Source organism: Astyanax mexicanus, chromosome 6, assembly GCF_023375975.1.
Source record: "Astyanax mexicanus isolate ESR-SI-001 chromosome 6, AstMex3_surface, whole genome shotgun sequence".
NCBI lineage: Eukaryota > Metazoa > Chordata > Actinopteri > Characiformes > Acestrorhamphidae > Astyanax > Astyanax mexicanus.
Genome location: NC_064413.1, coordinates 33,036,859 through 33,064,271, shown reverse-complemented (window position 1 = coordinate 33,064,271; position 27,413 = coordinate 33,036,859). Strand labels below are relative to the sequence as shown.

Below are 27,413 nucleotides of genomic sequence, written 5' to 3'. Positions count from 1 at the left end.
TTTTGTGTTTTTATGATACATGACAAAAGCCTTATTATTAGTTTGTATTATGTATTTGTTAGTATTACATGAGCTCAGATTTTTTTCCCCAACCCCTACCAGCTCGCACTGTGTCAGAGCTCCTGTTGAGTTGTTCTGATTAACTTTTTGCTTTCTCCATTGCTTCAGAACTGCAAGTACAACAAAACACTGCACTGTTAAATAGGGTAAGTCTTGCAGTTGGGTATAATATACCTATTGGTTACGCTGTTCTTGATTTATGAAACCTTGAAATCCAGAATGTAGACAGGAACCTACAGTCTGCAAAGAGTTAATTAAATGATAATGTTCTCTGTGAGAATCTTTAGAATTGGTACAGTATTACAAAACATTGCAAAATATTGCAATTGTCAAGTGCGTCTTACATTTTATACTTTATGATTTTTCTACACACAACATGCAAACATTCTCTGCCAAGCAAATGGGTTCATGGGTGTGCACGCTAGTAAACAACAAAATGCTTCCTGATGCAGTTTTGGACTGCCTGTGGCTCCACAGTGTGTTAGGGGCTTGAATGTGAGAGGCCTCGCTGTCTGCGCTGATAAACATGGACTTCCATCCATATTTATGTGACGGGTAATGCCACATAGGCTGCTATCTCTGTGCAGGAGAACATCAAGAGGACAGGGTGGGACAAAGTGAGATATTGGAGAGGAGGAGGTACAGGGGAACGAACGAGAGAGAAATGAGAGTGTGAGAGAAATGAGAGGGAGAGAGGGAGAAAGATCACCTTGAGCTTGAAACATTTGATTTGAAATCCTGCCTGTCTGCTATGCTCAGCGCTGTATTTCTGCTGTTATTGGTGGAGGTGTGTGAGATAGGAGGAACCTTGTTATCAAATATTAAAGATGTTATCGAGCTCGCCAAGACTGCCGAAGAGAGTAGGATTCTTGCGTGTTTTCCTTACTCAGTTCTTTCTGTCCTCTTCCCATATTCATTTTCCCTCTCACTCTCTCTCTTTTGCTCTCTCTGCTCTCTCTCTCTCTCTCTCCCTCTCTCTCTTTCTCTCTCTCTCTCTCTCTTTTTCTCTCTCTCTCTCTTTCTCTCTCTTTTTCCTAGTTCTGATCACCCTTATAATAACATAGAAGCATTTCTCCAATGCCACAGCTGTTTCCACTGCATTATAAACAAAGCCCAAAGAGAACAATGGAGTAATTAAAAATGGGCGATTGTGTTATAAACCAAAGTGGGCGTGATTGGCAAAACAATAAGACTACATTAATGGTGGGAATGAAATGTAGTAACACAGCATGGAGCAGAAAGTAAAGGCAGGGAGATTTATGAGCTCTCCTTAATTTATGCATTAAAACGGAGATGAATGGAATACTGGGTAAGAGATATATATTATAACTAAAACTAGCCAAAAAGAAGAATCTATGTTATTGATAAGGAGTCAGTCTACATCTATGTGCTCCAGTGTATCTTACTGTCTAAGGCTCGGGCTGTCCTCTCCTATATTTAAAAAAGTATGGTTCTGTTTTCTGTGTCTACATTTGTAAAACTGCTAAGAGCTGGAGAGCCAAAGCAGATTTCTCTTTTTCTCTTTTTGTAACGTTCTGCAGCACCAAAGTATATTGCAGATGGAGTGGAAACAAAAAAAAATGTGATGCTGCAATGGGATTAGAAAATAGTAATATTATAATAGGCTGTATTGCAGCAGACAAATGTTTGTGATTCTGGGCTACAACACAAAAAGCCTGCATTATATTTTATTTAATAAGTAATTAGTTACATGTCCTTTTAGTGTCTGCATGGGTTTCCACTAAGTATTCTAGCTTTCAAAAACACATGTGGCTGTGCTAAATTGCCCCTAGGTTATTATCAGTATGCGAATAAATAAGGGTATATGATAGGTTCCCTTCAAAGCACTGGCCCACTGTCCTTGCACTGAATTATTTTGCATAGACTGGAGTGACTGCAATTCTGACTAGAAAAAAAACATCATACAGAAGGAACAATCACTTAATTGCTATTTGTGCTGCACACATAGGAATTTAAATTATCCATGCAGTAAACCAACATGCATGAACACGCGCGCACACATGCTTAGGTCTGCAGTACATGCTTAGGTTTGCAGATACGCACATACACATCATATCGTCATCAGCCCACAGTATCACTACCAGTGCATCTGTGCTAAAAGATAGTTTGGTGTAACAGTAATATGACATTATTAAAGAATGATTTAATGACTGTTGCTCACTGCAGATAATAAAGAGAGTTATGAGTGGTAAGTGGCCTCTTGTGGCAGTCTTTATTGCTAGGTCTGATATCCCAAAAATAAATAATAAAATCTCTATAATGTGTTGCTTTAATTGGCAACAAACTTAATGGGAGTTAAAAAAGTCCTAGAGTTGAGTGCATCAGACCTCTTATTGTATTCTTTTCTTTGAGTGTTATAGTAAAAACAAACCCAGATCAGCCCTGGTAAAATGCTGCTTAAAAGTGGTCTAAGACCATGAAGAATGAGCACAGAGTGCACTCTCTCTCCCTCTTTCTCCCGCTCTCTCTCGTCCCCTGCTGTTGCTCCTGTCTTGTTTGTTGTAGTGTGAGAATGCTATCATGGCCTAGTACTCTCTCTCCCTCGTCCTCTTGATAATACTCCTCCCTCCCCTCTCTCCCCTCTCCCACTATCTTCTGCCTGCCTTCAGTCGAGTTGTAATGTGTATATATAGGGGGTGACAGTAAAGGTGGAGATAAAAGTTTATTTTCGTATCCGTTCCTCTCCTCCTGTAACCTCCCTCCACCTAACCAACCCATCCTTCTCTTTTTTATTTCTCTCTCTTTTCCCATCACTCTGTCTGACTCCTGCTCTCCTCTGAGGTGCAGTAATTCATAAGTCTGGTCTAAACAAACAATCTTTCTGTTTCTCTCTGGCTCCCCTCAGTTCATTGAGCAAATAAATGGAAAGTATGTTGCAAATACATCTTATTTAAAATTGACCATAAACACATTTACATTAAACTACCCTTTTAGCCCGTTCATTCATGCTAGAGGAGTAAGAGGGGTTCTGTTATCAAACACAATCTGTTTATAGCTCAGTTAGTGGTGCAGAATATGTAAGGGCAACGATTAAACACATTGCATTAAATGTGGTGTTGTAGCTTTTCAAACATTAAAAATGTGTATGTCAGAAGGGTATATGGTCTGACCTCTGGAAGGATTTCAGTTTAACATTAATTGCTTTTAAAAGCATGTTCCTCCATCACAGTATCGCACTCATTTACATGTTAATTAGGGCTGCACCTAATGGCTATTTTTCCTGGATTAAACTTTTTTTTTTAATTAGTCAATCTATCTTTTACTAAACAGGAGTTTTTGTCCATTTGAATTTCATATCACTTTTTAGCTGTGGAATGTTGAATCGCTTCAAAATGCCTATTAGTCAAACTTAATTAAAAAATTGCTTGACAGTTGGTAAAAAATGTGTATGAAACTGTTGGAAATTTTAAGATTTTTGTTTTCATTGTGTTTTATTTGGTTGTTTAATATTTTTTATGCATTAAATACTATGGGTGTGTCTATTAATTTACATAGTATTTATACTTTCTGTTACATCATTCTGCAACAAAACTTAGTATTGACAGATAATCCCTTTTTATGTCATAATGATGCTTTTTCCTTAAATAAAGTATAAATATATTTTATTTTCTATTTAGAAGTGCTCTTTTGTGTGGTTGTTTTTTTTTTTGCATAAATCCACATTATACAAATTTATTTTCATGATTGGTGACAATTGCGGTGACGGGTCATCCCAGTCCTAGTGTTAATTTTAAAGGCACAGTAAAAACACTGATAAAAGGAAGTAGAGAAATGCCCACAAAAATATCAATGAAAATGGTGCTGCAGTAAACCACCTAAATATCATAGGAAAATATTAGTGGAAGGAAAATTGGAACTGTTTACATCGCTCTTTTTTCTACTATATAAGCACATCTTTCTAAGGTCATGAATGTGTTTTGCCAAGAGAGAAAGTGGGTGGGCGGAATCATGGGCCAATTTACATGGGAGCAATTAAAGTAAACCTCTTGAGACTTACTCTAATCCCCGTACGTGTAGGCCTCCTGCAGGGCGCTTCATTACCCACACAATCTAAACCCGGATTCCAGGCTCCAAGCTTTTTCTGGCCAGCTGGCTGAACTCAGGCCCCCTCTCAGCCACCCTTCGTGTTTCCTTGGCCAGTCAAGCTGCAGCTTCTTCACGGCAGCCTTTGCACCTCTGTAGGATTTTTCACACCGCGTCTGGGATTGTTCAAGGACCCATTATCTCCCTTTAAATCTTATTAACAAGCATGGGCCATGAAGCTCCACTGAGTTAGCTAGATTCAATGATCAGACGCTGACAAACAGAGATAAATGTGTTTTAAACCTTTTTTCTTTATTTAAACACAGCCGTATGCATGAAGCATGACAAAATTTTAATATTCACTTCTAACTCGCAATTTATTTTTGCTGTTAATCGTTAAGCGCCAGACATTCATTTCCTGTGTATTCTCTGGAAGCAACATAATCCCTTCTTAGAATAGGAAAGTTTAATTGGTAAAGCACTGCTTTGCAAAAAATCAAGTCTGTTTGTTATGAAAGAGCAAATTATTTCAATATCATCACCTTTAGAAGCTGATTATATAGTTTCATATGGGATTAAATACTGGCTTACAATAATACATCCATTGCCTCAATTTATGTAGAAACTTTTTAAGATCATACTTCTTACTTTTACAGTTATGCTTGCCCATTACAGAGTATTACATAGGTGAGTGTAAAGCAGTGGCATGCAAACGTTAAAATCAGCACCCTGGTCAAAATGTTATTGTTAATAGCTAGGCTTAAGAAGTCCTGAAGTTTTAAAGAATAAATATTTCTTTATAATTATAAAGAATTATATAATTTTTTTTTATTTTCATATTTTGTAGCTGAAAATAACAAAAGCAAAAAGGGCACCCTGCATTGGTAGGTAGGTAACCAGTATGTTCAGTAACAGGCCCTTTGGCAGGTATCACAGCTTTTAAACACTTTTTGTATCCAACTAAATAAAGTGTTTACTGCCAGTTTTACAACCTTGTGTTTATAGCCAGTCTTTCAGTTAGTTTTTGGGGTTTTCTGCTTCACAGCAAACGACTCCTATTTCTGTGACGTTTTTGGGCTGACTTGCATGCTCTGCTCTTTTTAGGTCAGTCCAAAGGTATGTTGGGGGACTTTGAGGGCCTTCTGCTTTCATCTCTTAATGTAATCCACTGTGGATGTCTAAAGGTTTTTTTGTATCTTTTTTTTTTTTTACAGATGAAATATTTGCTTTAAAGTTTTTGGTATTTAATATTATTTTTTTATGAAGGACGATTTAGTGAAAGTTTGTTCCATCACTGCAGAGTCAGAGTTTTTCATTCAAACAGGGTTAAACTTTGCCTTTCTAGCAATCTTACCAGCAGATATTTAATGGTGTTCCAAACCCCAACTCGACATTAACTTTTCTTGGCATCTTTTAAGTGCATATTTAACACCTCAATGTGCTTTAATACCTTCTTAAAGCATTCTTTGGAGAACAGAGAGCACAAAATAATACACTAATGAGAAGAATGCTTTGTTTTTTTAACACAATGCTATTAAGAGATCAGTTTATATTTTCTTACCTAGTAAAAAAATAAACGTGCTTAAAATTTCCTGCAGTTCAGGGATAAATCTAATACTTTGACTGGCCAAAAATGGATTTAACTTGGATCCCCTTCCAGTAACCTAAAAATAAGCTGGATTGGTGTTTTTAATTCAGGGTTAATCATCCATTATAAGTACCTGACTTCACTAATGCTCTTGTGACTGGATACAATCAATTTATCACATCGATTTTTCAACAAGCTTTTTTAGAATAGTAAAGACGTTTCCCCCGTCAAGCTCCTTATTACCCTAAGGCTTTTATTTTGGAACAAGTACTAAATAATAGATGTATTATATAGACATATATTTTATGTGGTGTCTGTCAACTAAAACAGCTTGAGCTGTTTGTTTATTTATTTATTTATTTATTTGTTTAAGATGCAAAGCAATATATGGAAGTGGCTTATAAATTTCTCACATTTAACAGGCTGAGGAACAATGTGCTTTAAATGCTTTACATTAGTGAAAGTGTGCTTCTTTTTTACATAATTTGTATTTTTATTTTTGTATTATTTATTGTACATTTTATATTAAATCAGTCTATGGTCCTGTTAAATAATTGACCCTATACAGTTTTGTTACATTAACATCCATTCATTTCATGGAATTAGTTATTTCTCAAATTAGGTTATCAGTATAAGCATGTTTTCTGACAACATATATTACCATCATATATGACCTTTACAGATAACACTCAGTTCATGCTGTTATTGTGCAAAGTTTTCTAGGTCTTCTCAACCTTAGCTTTATTTTCCTGTTTATGTTCATTTTAAACTCCATATCTTAATGATATTATATTATACTATGTTATATTATAAACAGAGGAAATAACAAGGTTTGGGGATATGATAACATACATATCACAATATTTGCACAACTCTTTTCCCTGCAATACTCCCCCATATATAGTACAGTGATTCATATTCAGAATGTGCTGCATTTCATGCTATTAAATATGACTTACACTCACTATAATGAAATTTAGTAATTTATAAACACAGACAATATCCATGATCAATTTCAGTACCAGCGGTGGATCGCTGATACCAATAAGGTTGGGTCTGGATGTTCTGACAGTTTAGTTTAGCGTCTTTTAAGATGAAAACTTTTTTTTTTTTTTTTTTTAAATCAACCACATTTAAAAAATTGTAAAACATAAGCACCAGTTGAGATCAGAAGGTCTGTACATTTCTGTGGAGAACTGCACTGTGGATCCCTTTAGTACTTCTATACTTTTTGTCATGGATAAATATGGTCAGACCACCAGACTGACAGATTGAAGCCAACACATAGAGCACAGTTTAGCACTGGCTTTGATAAGTGTCTGCGGCTATGTGCAACATTTGTTGTAAATGGAGTTTGCTGTAAGTAAGGAGTCTTGTGCAGGACTGCTGTAAGCCTTAACTTGCAAGTGTGATTTGATTGGCTAATTAGAGAAATATCGTCATACTACATATTTTGGTTAAATATTGTCCAATACTGATTCATAGCCAGTTCTGTTGATTGCATTCATCTCCTGTTTTTTCGGCAACAGTTATTTTAATTATCGGCGTGCTGGACAGCTGCTCTTTGAGCCCATGGTTGGTGATTGTTCTGGCAAGGTTTGAGAAGTCAGGGTATTTATAACAGCGTCTTTAATTTTTATGGGAGCAGACTGTAATTCTGCCCTTCACTCATTCAGGCCAAATTCATTGCTGTGATGAACTGCTGTACTCTGTGTTTTGAACACTGTCATATTTTCTCTTTTGAAAACCATTCCGACTGAATAGAAGGTTTCACAATAGCTGTTAAAATGACCCACACATTTTGCTCAACTGCCAGACAGTAAACAGCAACAAAAAATAGATTTTTTTTTCCTTCTCTGGCATGGATTATGAGAAACAATAACTTTGATTCTGGGTGTGGACAGCCTCTGAGTCTTGTGCTAGGAGAGAAAACAGCACCAATGCCCATCTGTAATAACATATCATCGTTGTCGCATGTGCAATATCGATTTGATTTCATTGTGCGCTGATGGCCGTTCTTCGTGTCGTGCATCTGGATAGCGAGGAGCCTCTCACTGGTCCCTGGAGACCCATGTCCGTTCCACTCCCATTATGAGCGAGTGTGTGTTTGTGTGTGTGTGGCATGAGCTGAATGAGAACCATGCGTCATACTGCACACACAGAGCCCTCCTGATGAAGCCATTATTTCTTTATTTCTTCCAGGCCTTAGGGGCCCTTAAAGAAGTCATCTATTTTCACTCTCCCTCTCTCTTCCTCTCCCTCTCTCTATGCCTGCCTGTCTCACTATGTGAAGGTCAGGGTTTAGCATTTGCTAGTGTGCAGCAGACTGATGAAGGCTATTATATTTTTATTATTTTGCTTCTTATTACCCATTGCCCTGTATTTATTGTAATGCTCATCACTTCAACACCTGATCAAACTGTGATTTAACATGACAGTGTTAAATAGGTGTTACCACCAAGACTGGTCCCCTGATGATTAAATTCAAAACATGGTTGTGTTTTGGTTCAGCTAGCAAGCAAAAAAAGTTAATGCTGTTGTAGCATGGGGAATACAAGGATAGAACATCAACACTTTGTAATAGTGGAGAGTTTATTGAATCGGACATTGTGGCAAAAGAACTGGAGGGAAGTGTCACTCTTTTACAAAGAAGAGGAAAATGCTATTTCCCTTTTTACCCCCTGAGCATCACATAACACCCCGTAGACACAGCCCTCGGGGTCAACACACACAGCCCACACAATTCACACGCATTCAACCCTACCATCTCCAAAGGCCACATACATTCTCTAAAACACAACAGCACACTCCACAAATCACATAAACACATAATAAATGCTGAAATTTCACAGCTGTGCAGTGCACATGTGAGGAATCACAAAGCTTTTACTCCAGAATACTTGCTTTCCATCTGCCTGTGTACAGTGTCACCTCACGTTTTAATTTATAGCAGGTTAAGAAGAAATATAACAAATAATCTGAATTAGGGCAGCACAATATTGGAAAAAATGTTTTATTGTAAATATTGTAAAATATATTTTGATATTTAAAAGTACATGATCCCCTTTCCCATTTGATCTAAATAATTACTGCCTTTACTCACTGTCAAATTGCAACTTTGCACATTAGTAAATTTAGAGTAGTTAACATCTCCACATTTTAAACCTACAAGGTTTTTAATTGCTCTGCAAGATTTTGAATTCAGCCCTTCACTCTCAGAGACCGAGTCAGTGCTGTGAACACCAATCTGTCTTCATCCTGAGGATTTTGTTTGGCAGTCTCTAAAAACAGTCTGTCAGTCCAAAATCTGGCTAAAATTGTGTAATGTGAACCAAGCTTAAGTGAGCAGGAAAATCATTTCAAACCGAAACAACCACAGCTCAAGGCCGCATACTAATTTTGTACTCTTTTTGTTATTTATGTACTCCTTTGTACTGAAATATGAGCCATTGTGTAAGTGAAGTATTTTATTTCCTGTTTCTTTTCAGGTATTGCTGGAGGCGACTGTCGACCGTTGGGGCTATATAGCTGTGGATGACATCCTGGTGCAGAACTATCCATGCTGTAAGTACCAAAATGCATGTGTGTGGGCGTGTGAAATGGGTAGAGAATGCTTGGGGTAGTTTTTCTGTAGCCTTCTGTAACAGACACAGCTGGACATTCTCTTTGAAATAAAGAGCCATAATCCCCTTTCTTGGTGAAAACCCTTGGGAGCAAACCTATTAAAGTTTTTAATGGTTCTCTTGGCCTTTAGTCCCACAATAACCTTAATGCCTGGTTGTTTAGGAAGAATAATGGAATGTGGTTCTCCGTGTTCTTTCCCAAGAACTGAACTTGAGCACTATTTCTTCTTTGGCTGGCGCTTTAAATAGGTCATTTTCTAGTTAAGCACTGTTTGTTCTGTAGCATTTGGCATGTCTTGTGTCATGCGGCATCTTTGCGCAGTAGGTCCGTATAGGAAGGGCACCAGCATTTATATTCTGCTTGGGATTAGTTAGCAGGAGCTTTCTCCCTGCTGCTTCACAGTGGGAAACGGGCTAAGATAGCATGCTGGACTTTGGAGATCACACAGCAGAAGATCAGAGGAGTGAGGCAGTGCTATGAGGGAGTGTGTGATGTGTCTTCTTCACAGGAGCCATGAAGGCTTTATATATACCAACCATAGAGATGAAGCCTGGCCATGGGGAAAAGTGCATTCTTCTGGAATCCGAAGCATGATTATATGTTTGGGGGGAAAAAGACTGTGGGTTAAAAAAAAACACAGAGTAGATTTGAGTCTTTTGTTGCTTTATGCTTAAGCAGTCAACACATTTTAACAGTGTTAAACAGGGTAGGGATTAAACTGCTAAATACATTATTTCTAGGAGCCAATTTAGCCCCACACAGATAAATGTAATGGAAGTGATCTCAATTTGCATCAGGAATATACTGTTTAGTTTGGGAGAAAATGTTTGTTAACTAACCTACTAGATTAACATTTCTACTGCTGTCATGGATTTACTCAAATATCTAAAGATCTAGTACAGGTCTGTAAAGGGATACAGGGCTTTGGTCTGTGCACTAGCTCTTAGCAAACAATCAAGCAACACGTAGCTTGATTGTGTTCTTAATGGTCTCTTTCTTTCTTTTGGCTCTAATGTTGCATCTATTCTACTTCTGTTTAAACTTAGAGCAGCCTCTGCTACTATCAATGATACATTCATCTCACAAGTATACACCTCTGCCTTATCCTGGATTAGATCCTATTTAACAGATAGGTGTCCAGTCTTATTTATTTGGAGACCACATCAAATTCTGATTCTGTTAGTCAAGGTGTTTGCCAGGGCATTGTTTGTGCTTCCCTGCTATTTATCATTTCTCTCTGGCTCCTTGAAAACATTATTTATCATCACAGCCTCAGACGACACTCACTTTTTTACCCTAACATTAAATACCAAGAATCATTTTCGCTATTGACGTTGTCTTCCAGTACTGTTTTTTTTCGCATAATAAGACAGACTTAAAATCCTTTAATTTTCCCAAAAAACACCAGTGCTCCTTATAATCCAGCGCGCCCTATGTATGAATTTTACCAGTCATGTTGTAAAGAGCAGTAGAGTCACTCCGCTGAAGTACAGCATTATACATGAGTTACATTTTAGTTCTCCAGCACCAAGGCTGGTCAAGTATTGGCATTAGCCAATTCAAGTCTTGAAAGTACTAGCTGAGCATTAATTGATTACAATGTGCTATCATAACATTATGATATGAATTCTACATTTATATAAACTGTTTTACAAGTTAAGGCCATTTGTGTGGTCTAAGACCAAACTAGTCTTGTCTTCAATTAGATTTTGCACTCAATATTTTTTATACAGTAGTTGTTTTGACTTTGTCTCTAATTTATTCTGATCTGCTTCATGAGGAATTGTATAACCAGCACTGACATGCTTTTACTTTCAAATACAAATTTAAGTATAAAGGTTTCATTTAGCCCTAAGGGAACAGTTCATATTAAACAGTGATGCACATAACACACAACCCACACAATCAGTTTAGACACACATCATTGAGAGTAAAGTGAAAGTGATCAAAGCAGACACTTTCCTTGTTTTATAAATTCAGGAAAAAAATATATAAAAATGCAGGAATATAGCAAGCACAGACCTGATCTTCAAATAATAAATAGCCCAATACACATTTATAAGTGTTGTTCTTAATTATTCTGCTGTAAAGAAAAAAAATATTTTTTAGGTGGAACACCTTGCAAGAGAAAAATGGTCATTCAAAAGAGGGGCAAAAAAGGCTCCTGGGTAAGCATCGGCCCAATCGAAGAGCTAGGTAAAATGCCTTTTTTTTTTTGTAATGTGATGAGTTTTCATTTCAACGGTTTCCTTTTTTTTTATCATATTAAGGATATTTTTAGTGCTTAAAAACACTGAACCAACTGTAGACATCGATACAGATAGTGTGAAAAAATGTTTTCATTGGATTTGGATGAAAAGTCTAGAAACAAATGTGATAATTAATTATTTATTTGTTATAATTAATTATTTGCTAATATGCTATTTTACCAGTTATTTTTAAAGATAATTTGATATGCATTTGTTATTACAGATATTAAATCTCAATGCACAATTAACTTAGTTTAATGATATTTTGTGTAATGTGATTAATTCCCATAAAAAGCTGTCTACCAAACTTTTTGTCTTTTGTCAGATTTGAGTTGGGCTAGACATATTGGAAAATAATTGTTAGATTAAATAATAGAGTTGTTAATGTATTAAAACCAGCACTAAAATGTCCACACAGCCTTTTATTTCACTTTGGTTAATGATAATGTTAAGCATCTATTGGGTCATTGGCATAGATGGCAGTGGAGTTGACGGCCATTAAGAAATATAAGTTGCTGTTTTAATGTTACTGATTTGTCAGTTCACCTCTTATTTATGATGCACTGGACTGTTTGATATCTGCAAGGGCTGATTTATGTCTTTATAGATGCACAATTAAGTTAAAACAACAATAGTTATGCCATTGTTCACTAACTGAGGCTCTGAACTATACTGCATGTTGCTTCTAAGCTGAGTCTCATGGCTGATCATTGAGAGCTGGTTATGTGGCCCATCAGGGAGATGTGCTGCTACTTGGAGTAAACAGGCCAGCTGATGGCCTCCGAGGGACAGCCGAGTGCTTTTATGGCTTCATTAAATGCCACTGATATTTATTCATATTTAAACAGGGCTGACAAACAGCTCTTAGGCAGCAATAAAATCTAGTTCTAAACAAGCAAGCTTCCAGATGCTGTGGTCAAGAAAGCTCTTGGTGGCGATGCTTCTCACCTCCCACCCTACCACCCACCTCTCCGCCCTCACCACTTCCTGCGGGCAGCAGATGGCATCATTTGAGCCCCACTGTGCCCATTAAATAATTAAGACTCTCATCAGGACCTGGGCACATTGTCAGCGTGGCACAGAGCCAGGCTGCGAAATCACCATTTGGCAGAAGGAGCCTAAAAGGGAACGATAGGGGGGAAAAAAGTGCAGTTTGCAATCAGAATGTGATTTTCTAGTGTAGGTGCTAAACATAAGTGACATTTCTGATGGGTCCTCCTGAGCCTGAATGTTTAAAATATGCTTGCGTTTTTATGCTAATAAAAATGCAGGGCACAATGTGATGTATTTAAACACACAATTTGAACTAAAAGTGGGCAGTATAAGATATCTCAGACTTTTCAAAAGAACAGATGCGAAAAACAGCAGGTGTAAAAGATCTCAGAGGTTTCAGACCACAGTCTGAACCAAAAGACGTTTGACCACAAGAGGCGGCCTCAATCTGAATAAACCAAACCACAATTCAGTTCATCTGCAGTGTGAAAAAGCTATTTTGCAGATAATGCAATTTCTCTAGTTTGTTTGCTGAACTCAAACTTGTTTTGAGTACTATGCATAAAGTTGAGGATTATGGTAGTCGTATATAAGCATTCGTGACACACAAATCAGGGAAAAAGGGTGTCACACCTATGACCTGATAGTTAACAAAGCAATCTGACCGAATCAGAATGAGCTCCATTCAACCTTGAAGGGATCTTTTTAGATAGAAACCCCCACTCACGCCCAAACACATCTTCAAGAAAAATATCTAGTGGTAAAATAGGCAACAATTAAACTTAATCTCTCACCCATACTTTTCCGCCAGTCATTGTCTGTTGTTTTGTGTGAACACTTGCCCATCCCACCAAATTGATAACATGTCAACATCAGATCTCAGTGTCAAGTATAGAACGATGCTTGCCCACATGGTTAACAGTGATAGTACAGAGCATATACAGTGTAACTAAATCTTAAACTGTGGTGAGTAACTTGGCCTAGAATAAAAACTTTACATTTACTCCCATTCTCCTTCCATACTAGTTTGAGATTTCAATCAAAACATATATCACAACATCTGTTAGAAGCCAGTATGTTTTTAATCAAATATCTACAAAGGTGTTACACTTCTGATTTGACCTGTTTTATCATAATGATAACATGTCAGGTAAAGCATCATATTCAATAGGCATGTAGGAAATATAATAAGATTTCTCCGGTTTCTTTTTTAATTCTATCCAAAAAACATCGATCAAGATTCTGTACATACACTAATCCAGCATATGGGCAGTGCTTAATGTATTTTTTCTTTCATTCAGAAATTTTGTTTTGTCTTTGGATTTGGTGTACTTTGTTCTAGGTGATAAAGGCACATGAATTATAAATTGAACATAATACACCAGCATGTCCACAGGATACAGTGCCACCCACCGATTACAAATGCAGCAGCCATGTCGCCTGCCTGTTTCTGCAAACAAGTTTGACAAATCGTCTTCATACACTGCCAGAAAGCAGCAACCAGTGAACGGCTGTGCATAAACAAGTCGCTCCTTCTTGTGCATCCCCTCTGTATCCCTGGCCAGTTCCCTGCTTCTATGACTGATTGATTTAGCACACTTCCTATGCATGTTCACTAAAATGGTCTTCAGTGACTGCAGTTGCTCAATGTGTTTGATTGTGTAGGTGGTGAGAAGAGCAGTGTCCGTGTTAATTACAAGTTTAGATTGTAAAAAGCAAGTCCCACACTAGGCTACTCAACACTGTTCAGACGCTACAAGCTACCATTTTAGTAATGTCACATGGTTTGTTACTGACAGACACAGGGAGCAGAGCTATGTGACAAGTTTTCATGAAAGCACATGCAATCTTTGTCTTTAATGCTAACCCATTTATATTCCCCAGCTACTAATATTGTGGGGTGCAAGAGGAAAGATCCACACTATGCAGCATGGTTCTTTTAATGAAACTCTTGTATTAGTCTCATCACACATGTATTGTGCTTAAAAGCAACTACAACAATGTTGTGTAAATCAACAATCAATTCACGCACCATCCAAACTTGGAATAGCAGCAACTATATGACATAACAAACTGTAGCTAAGCACTCATATTGATTTATAAACTAGTTAACAATAAAATCCACAAATCTAGCTTTTAGAGTGGGCCAGCAGTGCACCATGGGATAGGTAGTCCTGCTGTACCTTCTACGTGCACCCTACACATTTACTCACAGGCTGCATTTACAGTTTCCATAGCAATGGTCGTAACTATTTATTTTTTTCTTTTTACCAAAGCTTTGAGAACTTTAAAATGTGAATTCATTCATTGTCTCTTGTTTTGGTATTTGCAACCATTGCTGCTTGTATATGTGGCTTGTAAACTGCAATGTAATCAATGTAAACATTAGAAATTAAAATTGGTTTACAACTTATGCTAATCCTAAATGATTATTTAAACAGTAATGTCAGTTCAAATATGTTCAAACATTTATGAAATACAATCACAAAGCATGATTGCAGAGGCATTGTGAAAGAGAGTGATTGTGAAAAAAAAACTTTTTCTCATATACTGTCAAAGAGCCAATATAGAGAAAATAGGACATAAAACAATATATTTATTAAATGGTATATTTGATAGTGGGCTGGTGCATCCAGGGGACACATACTGATTTAGTCTGCCTGTAGTTGGGTCAATTAACCCTATGATGACTGACACACTGTCCAGGGAATATTTGCTCAGTGTTTCGGGGTAGGCTCTGGATTTACTTTGACCCTGATTAGGTCAATCAGATAAGTTGATGAAAGAATGTTTAGAAATAACTAGTGCAGTAGAGTGGACAACATACTGCTGAATTTTGTGATTACCATATGCCCTACAATATACACTGACATGCTGAAACTCATGCTGAAAAATTGATCACAAATTGTTACCTCAGTGGACACCCACACCTGTATAAGTTGTGAGGTCTTGAGTTGTGAGTAAGATTTAATGCTGGCTGTTGTACTCACAACAAGGTGACTTGGTAGTGGGTGCCAGATGGGCGGGACATTTCCGAAGTTGTGTAGTTATTTGCGATTCCTGGATCCACAGTGTTGTGTGTCTTGGGAATATAGCATAAAAGGCATAACCACCCACAGTGGAAATAGCAGTGAGTGGTGATGATAGTGATTTGTGTCCACACAAACAGAAAAGTGAAAAATTACATTCACATCAAACGCAGGAAGACCCATACACGTACTACAGTTAGTGCAATACTCTATAGCTTTAATAAGACATAGCAAAAGTCATGTTCTACAATACTGGTGGAATATGGAATTTCAGTGTATAACCAACATGTTTGTGGTTCAGTAATGTGACATGGTTAATGGTTGACTTGCATGTCTATTAGATTACCTATATATCTTGATTCATGAATTTCCCATAGGAACCCTCTGCTGGATCTGTGATTGGATGCAGATGCCTGCAGAACACAGTAAATCACAGGACATGTGATCATATCTTTCTGCCTTTCTTTAGATAAAGCCCCCCACTTCTCTCGCCTGGGGGATGTGGAAGTCAATGCTGGACAGAATGCTACCTTCCAGTGCGTGGCTGCAGGACGGGCGGCCGAGGCGGAGAAGTTTTTACTAGAGGTGAGTGCCCCTTTATGTGAGCAGATATTGCTTTCTGTGTCTACAGAGGGTTCACTTGTTCTCCTGTAATATGAAGGAATTTTCGTAGAGAAAATTGAAATAGTGGTGGCGGCTCGGCCAATAAAAACTTCACACCAGGAAGCAGAGAGTTGCTGCTTTAATTTCATGTGTCTCATGCTTATAGATTTTTGCAGAGACGGTAAGGGAGCTTGAAACTGTCCATATTTCTCTTTTATTCCTCCATGATATTGAATGGTTAAACACACTTCCTAAGATTAAAAACTGCAGCACTAGCATATAGGCATCTGTGGTGATGGCCTTCGGCGATGTGACATACTGTACTGAAATATGATGTCCAATATAACTCAGGCCACTGAAGTGCACTGACGTCAATGAGCTCTGAATGGGGTAAAGCATGTGGTACCACTGAAAACCAGATACATAATGAAAGTATAAAGAAAAAGGATGCTATCTTTTGTTAAATCAAATGTACAATTGTGCTACAGCTTAAGGAGTTTGACATGTGAACACATTCTGTTATGCCATGAAGCACCTTAAAAAACCCCTAGGTCACGGAATTTCCTGATTTGCCGCCCCCCCACTCCGTCCCTCGAGCCCAGTCAGTGTGAAATACATGACTCCATGTTATCATTACCATTTTACATCACTTCATAGCAGGGTACCAGCTGCAACCTAGTTTGTGCCTCTGCTTTGATCATGAAAACGATGCTGACAAATGGATCATTCTGTCGTGTGTACTGTAATTAGTCCAAACAGATTGTGTGCGATCCATCCACAGCTTGTGCACCAGCGTCATGGCTGCTAATTCGATGATTGGTGTGATTGCGGGGTAAAACAAAGAAAGCCAATAGCGAGCCCACAAAGCCTGTTGAATGTCGGCAGTTTGTTTTATGCAAGCCGGGGCTTGGCAGTTGACGTGACTGTAAACATCACCTTAGTGTGTTTTTGTTTGTGAGGGCTCAGGGCTGGTTTGTGTGGTCTGTAGACTGAGTAAGAGCTCAAAACCCCAACCCTACAATAAACAAACACACGCAGCCGCAGGCGTCTTCCCTGCCTGTTTTTTTTTTTTTTTTTTTCATGTGTGTGTGCTCGTTTAAAGAGGTAGAATGTGTGCACAATTTGGAATACTGCTATTCACACTTAGACCGCACTTTAATTATCTGAATCACAGTGAAAGCATAGGCTGCTTTTGTTGTGTCTAGCTTTTTATTTGTTTATTTATTTATTTTGTATGAGTTGTGTGTTGCGGCTTGAAGCTCCACGTAGCCATTCCGCCTTTTGGCTTTCCCCTCCTCACATCACTCTCTTCCCCCCCCCCCCCCCCCCCCCCCATATTATTACTGGTCAGTCTGATATGCCATTCTGCTGTGTACTCAGGTCAAAAGAATGTAGAAACAATGTAATTGAGGATTTCTATTCAAGGGCATTTTACCCATGTATTTTTGTAAACAGATTTTAAAATGATAATGCCAGGAGAGGAAACAGTGTTGTATTTGGGTTTTAAAATGTTTACCTGTGCCCTCTGTCCACTCTAGCGTCACAGCGGTGAGGTGTACTCAGGTGGCTCGGTCAAGCACCTGGGGCGCAATCGTTTTGCTGTGTCCTTCCAGCTGGAAGATGTCCAAAAGCCAGAGCAGGACCTTTACCGCTGTGTCACTCAGTCCACAAGAGGCTCTGGAGTATCCAACTTTGCTGAACTCATTGTCAAAGGTATTGAGGTTTTCTTTATACATCTGTTTTAAAATGTAGAACTGCAGAATGTATACTGCCTAACATTTCATGATGCAGTGTCTTACAAAGACCAAAGGCGCAGCTTTTCTTGTAAATAAAATTCTGTAATAAATATGTAAAGGTTACATGAAGACCATTTATATGGGCAGAAATACTACTTGTTATATTTATTTATGGATTACAATTACAGACACAGATACAAAAAACTCTACAGAACGTTGTTCTCAGTTTGATCAATTTCTTTTGCCATCCCACAAAATAAGTTAATGTTCTCGCAGTGGTCTTTCTCTAATCTCTGGCCCCAATGTTAAGGGGCCACTATATTTTGAAAGCGATATTAAGGGCTTAGCTAACTCAATATTTCGCCAAAGCGCAGGGTTGCTAAGCCGTGTCATCATGGTGATTCAGTCAGTCCTCAGCACTTATCATGCACGGCAGAAGCCAACCCGCTCATAACTCTAACGTCTAACCTCAGCGCCTGACACCAGGCTGTCAGGCCAGGATGACAGCGCTCAGTGAGCAGTCACTTCTGATCCCAGCCACTCTCTGATCCTTAAACCGGAGGAAAAAGACAAGAGGAAAAAAAAGGACTGAGAAGAATGGAGCCCCTCTTGCTCCTCCACATCGCTCCTGCATCTCTGCAAACAGTCGGAGAGAGTTTGCGAGGCGGCCTAATCCCATTGATACATGTAGCAGGAAGGATTATGCAGAGTTTAGTGAAGGGACTGTTTGGTGCACGACAAAGTGTCCTGGAAATAGAGCTTTACTCAACCCACAGGCTGTTTGCCATAAATGTAACAGTAAAATCCCCTCAAATAGAAGACCATGAAATCTAGTAATGTGCTAAAGCCAGGGTGCAAAGTACATATCTGACCTCTGTTCAGAGCTCTATCATTATGGATGTATTATAGGCCTTCATTGTCATAAATTTTTATGACTAATACAGAAATGTCCTTCGCTTGATATTGGCAGACATTGTTATAGAGTGTTTTGAGTCTGTGTGCTGTTTATAACATTTCTTTATTTAGCACCAAAAGTTTGTGGATTTCTTATGTTATTGTCAGATTTGTATATTGCCATTCGCTGATTTAGGATATTTACTGACTAGCCACTTCATTAAACTATTTCCTTGTTTCTACACTCATTGCTTATTTAATCAGCTTTATTCCAATTCTATTACTTTTTCTAGCAATATTATTTAAATGTCCTTGGTATGATTTTATTCTGGAGTCAGTGGTAAGAGGTGACTTGAAAGCCACTTATTGCTTGTATCTGTGCTGTGTAAGGAGTTTTAGCATATGGCTGCTTTCCCTCAGCAGCAGGTTATTGGCCCTGGTCTCTGATGGGGCCTATTTGGACAGGAGGTTCCATTTAAAATGCATCACTGCTCCTCAATTAAACACAGCAGTGGGACAGGTCCAAAAAGCTGTGACTGCAAACCCATGAGCCAGCCTAGCTATTTCTGTAGCCCAGTACAGCAGTACTCTTATTTTCACCTTTAGATTATGCTGCTCTAAAGCCCTCAGTGCACTTTTTTTTACAAACTCCCGCCCCCTCTCGGCTCTGCTAACGAGGGCCTAATCATCCCTTTAATTAGCTTGATCAACTCATTTCACATTTCACTGTTCCTCAATGGAGACATAGATTATGTACCAATAGGGCTAATGCACAGCGGCTAGAGGCCTAATGAGAATTGTGCTCATTCTGCCCAGCTCTTGGATATTAATGAAAAAAATAAATACATCATTGTTTGCCCTTTATTTTAATGTTGTGGCCTCCACAAATTAAATAAAACTTTTTTTTCACTCTCTCTCTAAAAGAACGTGTCCTGTGCAGATTAACAGTGGATAATATTAGTTTCTGGAGCTAGACTTTAATTTCAGAACTGATATAACTAAATACCTATACATACAAGTCTTTTTTCATCTTTCTTGAAGAGCTTAAAGTTAGAGAGTCTTTAACTGTTTGATGCGCAACATGGGTCAAAAGTGACCCGGCTGAGTTTTAATATTCTACATCTTTGCAATAAATTAATGTAATCATTCAGTATTTTGTCCTTTTTAACTTTTAAAGTTAAAGCCCTTTTTGTATCATTACCCCTCTAATGTGCAACATGGGTCAAAAATTACTCGCATTCATTTTCTACGAAACTGATGAAAACATGTAACACCCAAAAAAAATGTAAGCAAAAAATTAAGCGTATAGTTATTTGTTTGTATTAATTTGCTTGTATTTATTCCTCACATGTTCTGCTCCTCACTGCACAGTTGTACACTGTGTACAGTTATAATAATGTAATATATACATATGTTTAAAATAAAGACATACTTTGTCAAGCTGATAAACCATATCTACTGTTCAGAATCTAGTCCTCAGTTTCCTTCCTGGCTTAATCAGATGAAAATTTTTACCTGTAAAGTTCTGATCCCTAACCTTGTAAAAAGAAATGTTAAAATTATTCCTCTATATTTGCTTTGCTCTTCCACTGGGGAACTGATCTTGCTGTATTAGCCTTATGCTTGTATTTAAAAATATCACACTGTGTGCATCTGTTGTTTCTCTCTGAGAACACGTAAAGACTCCTAATTCTGGGTTAATGTGTGTGACTAATGTGGTAGTTGATCTCAAGGGTAAACGTACTATAACTCACTCTGTGTGTTGTATAAAGTTGAAGGTACCAAAGAATCTCTGTGGGCTGTAAAAAGTTGCTGATGATAGATTTTATAAAGGATTAGACATTTATTATATGCTTAGCAAACATTTGTAGTAGTAATCCACACAGACAAGCCAAATGTCATTGGACAGATTACTGACTAGTTTTCAGTTTTAACGGGTGTGGGCATTTCCCATCCATACTCTTCAAGATCAGTTTACTGACATCCTGTGCTTTTTGGCATGTCAGTTTATGCACACAGAACATGGTCTAGCTCTTTTTCCAACAAACTGATCACTATAACATTGTACAAAATTTATACAAGCAACCAGAAAACGACCATAATTGAGACCATATTTTGTCTAAAAAACAAACAAACAAACAAACAATTTACCACAATGAGTGGAAGACCACTAAATTAGATAATCAGAACTTTTTCCTTTAGAAAAAATAAACCGATAACAAGACAAGAATACTTTTAAAAATGGAAAAAAAGCAAACTTTGTTATTGCACAGCAGTACAACCCATGGAGAAATGGGAGGGTTTGTGGTTCTTAACTATACTTGAAGAAGTATGTACTCCTCCTTATTGCCAGTCAACAGGATTGAACTGGCAAACTTACGGTTTCAGGCTGACCAAAGTCTACAATCAAGCGATGCCTTAATAAAAGTATATATAAAAGTTACACCTTAAAGTGCATACCTTGGTAACTCTCAAGAACCAAAGGGCTGATTATATTGTTAGAAGCCTCACCTATGGTGAGAGTACTACAGGTGTGCCTGTAAATGCCTGATCCAGCTGGATTATTTTATATTAATTTTCTCTGGACTTCTTTATTTTCTCTGCTCTTCAGCTTGTTTTAGTGAACTTTTGCCAGCTCCTTTGTGCTTCAAGCTCTCTTCACACTAACCTGCGCTTTGCCTGGTTCTTCGTTGAGTGAGTCTTTACTTTTTCTTTTAAGCTGCTGGCTGTCAGTTCTTAGATCTGTGTGGTTGCCCTATGCGTCTTTATTCTCAAGAGTGGAGAGTTTTTGGCCAGAGCTTTTTACTGACACACAGACTGAGGCTGGTACTGATAACGATTTGCCATGGTTCTCCCTGGAAGTATACTGCTGTTTATGTTATTCTTTGTGGCTTTAAAGTTTTCATATTACCCCTCCATGCTATTTTAGTTTTTGAGGTAAGATTAATTGTATTTTTGTCTCTCTTTTAATGCTTTGCAAAATGACCTTGAGTATTAGAATGTATTTCTAATCTGTGAAACAATGTCCAGTTCTGGAACAAGATTTATTAGACAGATCAAACCAAATGAAGAGTAAGATGAAAGAAAGAAGGGCTTATTTTCTAAAGCACACCATTTAATTTGTTAAACATTGTGGATACATGAACTTGTGTGCTACTATGGAATAGTGCCCTTGTTTATTAACTGTTACTGATGATGTTGTTAATTAATTGTTACTGATGAAACTGTATAAAACTGTGTTTTACAGTACAAAAAAATCCAAATGCGTTTTATGGTATAGAAATTGAATGTTCTGAAATGGCAGGGCCATTCACCTGCCCTCAACCCACTCAAACATGCTGTTCACTTACTGAAGTCAAAACTGGAGGCAGAAAGGCCCACACACAATCAGAAATTGAGGGTGTCTACAGTAAAAGCCTGGCAAAGCATCTCAAAGGAGGAAACCCAGCATTCGGTAATGTTCACATGTTTCTGTTTAAAAAAAGGTTTGAATTAATGCTGAAAGTGTGCAATTTGGTCACATTGTGGGCGTTTCCTTTTAAAATCTATTGTTATTGTACAGATGCATAATTACAGGAATTGTATCACTGTCAAAATACATTATTAATCAAACTGTATGTACACACACACTTGCACACAACAACGGACAAAGTTAAACAACTAAACCACAGGCACAGTGCCATTCTATTTACAGTTGTTTTGTGAGAAAGTTTGCATTTAAATAGCTTTTTCTTTTATTTTTAGCCATTATGACTTTGTTAATTTCATAATGAGTCATTTAAGTTAATGTCATTATAATTTAACTGAGTTCAACAGACATTTAACTGAGTACTAAGTACTGTTTGTTCTGTGTTTGTAATCTTCACAGTGCCCCCTTCTCCCATCGCTCCACCACAGCTGCAGAGAGCAGGTTCCACCTACTTGATCATCCAACTCAACACTAACTCCATTCTGGGTGATGGCCCCATCATCCGCAGAGAAATCGAATACCGAGCCAGCCATGCGCCCTGGTCTGAAATCAATGGAGTCAATATGGTCACTTATAAGCTGTGGCACCTGGACCCGGATACTGAATATCACATCAGTGTGCTGCTTACTCGGCCTGGAGAGGGTGGTACTGGACCCCCTGGACCCCCACTAATCAGCAGAACTAAGTGTGCTGGTGAGTGTCTGGAACAGTTATTTTTCTAAGCAGGACCATTATGTACTTATGATTTGTGTTACGTTGTTGGCGCTGGGAATGACATTGCAGCCAGTTTAATAGCATTACAGTTAAACATTCAGAAAATAATTAGCTAACATTTTGGTCAGTGTTTTATATAGATATAGATTTATATAGATATAGATAGTGCTAATAAACTGAATAATGTTGATTTTTCCCATTCATATTTCCTACTTGGACCTAGGAAATTCCAAGATATTAGTTTAAATGGAATGTAGCATTAGCCACAAAAAACATTGAGTCCTTTGTCAGCATTAGGATAAGCTGCTTTTACAGTTCCAGTCAAGTGCTTGTCAAAGCACTGGTGTTAACATGTTTTTGTGCCCACAAAGGTCTAACCCTAAGCCCTTTCTTCTAGTCATCAGAATAGTGTGATTAAATGGAAAACACCCATTGTTTCCAGTGGGCATTATGTGAAATTGAAATGCAGCTCAGGTCGTCTGTCTCTGCTATGTCGGCAGCTGGCCAGGTTGAAACAGTGCCCATGACCTTCGTGACCTTCTCAACATGGCACTGCCCCCTGCTTTATTCCCCACCCACGTATTCACACATTTTACCAATCCCTCACATCTGATAACATATTGCACTCCCCCAAGCCAGGTCCTGCGCCCAGACATCGCCATTCATCACAGCGAGAAGAGGAAAGAGCAGAAAGGCAAAGGTAGAGAGAGAAAGAAGGGAAACTGAAGGTTTTAGAATGACAAGCCAAAAGAAAGAAAGACAGTACTGGAGAGAGAAAGAGAGACAGAGAGAAAGAGGTACACTTACTGTAGTCCTTCAGTTTTAGCTTTCACATTAAGCTGTGATTGAAACTCTTTTTGAAATGGCATATTTGTGTGACATCCCCAGCGGTTCCTGGCTGCATGTGAATATTGCTACTATTAAAGTTGCTGTCATATTTGCTCAACTGTTTAAGATATAATTTGGATTCAGTATGGGTACATCAGTGGGACTGCTAGTGACATTAAGCTTCCCCTACTTGGTATGAGCTTTTAGACCCACTGCTATTCTGCAGAGTATAGAAAGCACATAGAGGGTATAATTGACTGCAAGGCTGAAGGGTGCAATTGGGAACACTGCACTGTGTCAGAGGACACAAATCTTTGATTTGCCTGACAGGCCTTAAACACACAAACGCATGCATGCACACTAACACAACTAGACCCGCATGCGCACAACTAAACACACACACAGATTACTGATTAATAATAGTATCCTTCAGAGGCAGTCTGAAAATCAGGCAGCTCAATATCCAGATTAGTCTCAAAATGAAAGTGGACTCAAGAGATCTTCAGTCCAAACAGAAACAGTATGAGCTTTTAGCTGCTGATAATAAGCCTGCATCAAATGCTGAAAGGCAGGCAGGCAAAACAATGAGAAGCCTTTTCTTGCCAGTTCTTTTCATAGAGTGATTTACAACATACAGAAAAATATGTATTAGGAGATTGTGATGGACTTGTTATTAATCATTTTAGAACATTCATAGCATTCATTCATTTGCTAATGTCATGCTTTCATTAAGCTTGATTAAGCTTGACTATCATTGAAAAAAGAATAATTAGTGTGATTGCAGTAATGCAATCACAGTATTGTTCTTCTTAAGTCTTATTCTTCTTATTAGTGTGATTGCAGTAATGCAATCACAGTATTGATCTTCTTAAGTCTGTTTCTTATTATTATTCCACCTGTTTTTTGTCCGGTTAACTAGTGCCGCAGTTTTCGAAATATCGACTTCGTTCAAAAGAGAAAACGTGCGTCCATATCGGGAATGGTGGGCTTGTATACAGCTTTCCGATCGGACTTACGTTTTTCGTAAAAACTTCGTAAGTACGCGTTTTTTTGCCCATTGAAAATGAATGGGCAGAACTTTGCACGCCCGTGGACGTCGCAATTTTTGAAATACGAAGATGAAACCAATTGAGGACCTGTAGAACTTATTGAGCTCTTTCCGACAATATGCGATACGAAAAGTTACGACGTACGGATTTCGTACGATTGTCGTACGAAGTGGCCCCATTGGAACGAATGGGGCCAATCGGAGGACGGCAGCTAGATCGAAGGACAGGTAGCTAGAACTCCAGCACTGTGAGTGTATGGAGCAGCTATGGGATAAAACAGCATTAGGTCAAAAGTTTGGACACCCCGGCCCCCCAGTACTGTGTGTAATGGAGCCACGGGTCAAAAGTTTGGACACCCCAGAGCCCCAGCACTGTGTGTAATGGAGCCATGGGTCAAAAGTTTGGACACCCCCGAACGGCCAGAGCAACCTAGCGTGCATAGCTGATTGATGTATTTGCACGTTGCGTAGCAACGTGCAAACACCATTTAATCTAATTTATGCATATACATCACCTAGCAACCACCTAGCAACACCTTAGCAACCACCCCGGATACCAGAGCAACACCTTAGCAACCGCCTAGCAACACCTTAGCAACCACCTAGCAACCACTTAGCAACACCTTAGCAACCACCCCGGATACCATAGCAACACCTTAGCAACCGCCTAGCAACACCCTAGCAACCACCTAGCAACACCTTAGCAACCACCCCGGATACCATAGCAACACCTTAGCAACCGCCTAGCAACACCTTAGCAACCACCTAGCAACCACCTAGCAACACCTTAGCAACCACCCCGGATACCATAGCAACACCTTAGCAACCGCCTAGCAACACCTTAGCAACCACCTAGCAACCACCTAGCAACACCTTAGCAACCACCCCGGATACCATAGCAACACCTTAGCAACCGCCTAGCAACACCTTAGCAACCACCTTGCAACCACCTAGCAACACCTTAGCAACCACCCCGGATACCATAGCAACACCTTAGCAACCGCCTAGCAACACCCTAGCAACCACCTAGCAACCACCTAGCAACACCTTAGCAACCACCCCGGATACCATAGCAACACCTTAGCAACCGCCTAGCAACACCCTAGCAACCACCTAGCAACACCTTAGCAACCACCCCGGATACCATAGCAACACCTTAGCAACCGCCTAGCAACACCCTAGCAACCACCTAGCAACCACCTAGCAACACCTTAGCAACCACCCAAGATACCATAGCAACACCTTAGGAACCGCCTAGCAACACCCTAGCAACCACCTAGCAACCACCTAGCAACACCTTAGCAACCACCCCGGATACCATAGCAACACCTTAGCAACCGCCTAGCAACACCTTAGCAACCACCTAGCAACCACCTAGCAACCACCTAGCAACACCTTAGCAACCACCCCAAATACCATAGCAACACCTTAGCAACCGCCTAGCAACACCTTAGCAACCGCCTAGCAACACCTTAGCAACCACCTAGCAACCACCTAGCAACACCTTAGCAACCACCCCGGATACCATAGCAACACCTTAGCAACCGCCTAGCAACCACCTAGCAACCACCTAGCAACACCTTAGCAACCACCGCGGATACCATAGCAACACCTTAGCAACCACCTAGCAACACCTTAGCAACCACCTAGCAACACCATAGCAGATACCAGCCAGCACTGCAATCACACTCGCAGTTTCTGTAGGAACTGCAATCTAGTTATTATTATTATTATTAGTGTGATTGCAGTAATGCAATCACAGTATTGTTCTTCTTAAGTCTTATTCTTCTTCTTCTTCTTATTATTAGTGTGATTGCAGTATGCAATCACAGTACTGTTATTCTTAAGTCTTATTAGTGTGATTGCAGTAATGCAATCACAGTATTGTTCTTCTTAAGTCTTATTCTTATTATTATTATTATTAGTGTGATTGCAGATCACACTATTGATCTTCTTAAGTCTGTTTCTTATTATTATTATTATTATTATTATTATTCCACCTGTTTTTTGTCCGGTTAACTAGTGCCGCAGTTTTCGAAATATCGACTTCGTTCAAAAGAGAAAACGTGCGTCCATATCGGGAATGGTGGGCTTGTATACAGCTTTCCGATCGGACTTACGTTTTTCGTAAAAACTTCGTAAGTACGCGTTTTTTTGCCCATTGAAAATGAATGGGCAGAACTTTGCACGCCCGTGGACGTCGCAATGTTTGAAATACGAAGATGAAACCAATTGAGGACCTGTAGAACTTATTGAGCTCTTTCCGAAAATATGCGTTACGAAAAGTTACGACGTACGGATTTCGTACGAATGTCGTACGAAGTGGCCCCATTGGAATGAATGGGGCCAATCGGAGGACGGCAGCTAGATCGAAGGACAGGTAGCTAGAACTCCAGTACTGTGAGTGTATGGAGCAGCTATGGGATAAAACAGCATTAGGTCAAAAGTTTGGACACCCCGGCCCCCCAGTACTGTATGTAATGGAGCCATGGGTCAAAAGTTTGGACACCCCGGCCCCCCAGTACTGTGTGTAA

General features: G+C 38.9%; 1 protein-coding gene across 11 annotated transcripts in view; it reads left to right on the top strand.

Annotated features, from left to right (window-relative positions):
• The window catches only part of ptprub (protein tyrosine phosphatase receptor type Ub), a 595,528-nt gene that overhangs the window by 149,488 nt on the left and 418,627 nt on the right, over positions 1-27,413 (top strand). For all 11 annotated transcript variants that reach the window (XR_007439597.1, XM_049480639.1, XM_049480638.1 and 8 more), the window contains 4 exons: positions 9,181-9,256; positions 16,057-16,172; positions 17,729-17,903; positions 22,689-22,982. Coding sequence is in view for 10 of the 11 variants with exons in the window: in XM_049480639.1 (XP_049336596.1) it covers positions 9,181-9,256; positions 16,057-16,172; positions 17,729-17,903; positions 22,689-22,982 (661 nt within the window). In the remaining variant the exon portion in view is untranslated. The remainder of the gene's footprint in view (positions 1-9,180; positions 9,257-16,056; positions 16,173-17,728; positions 17,904-22,688; positions 22,983-27,413) is intronic.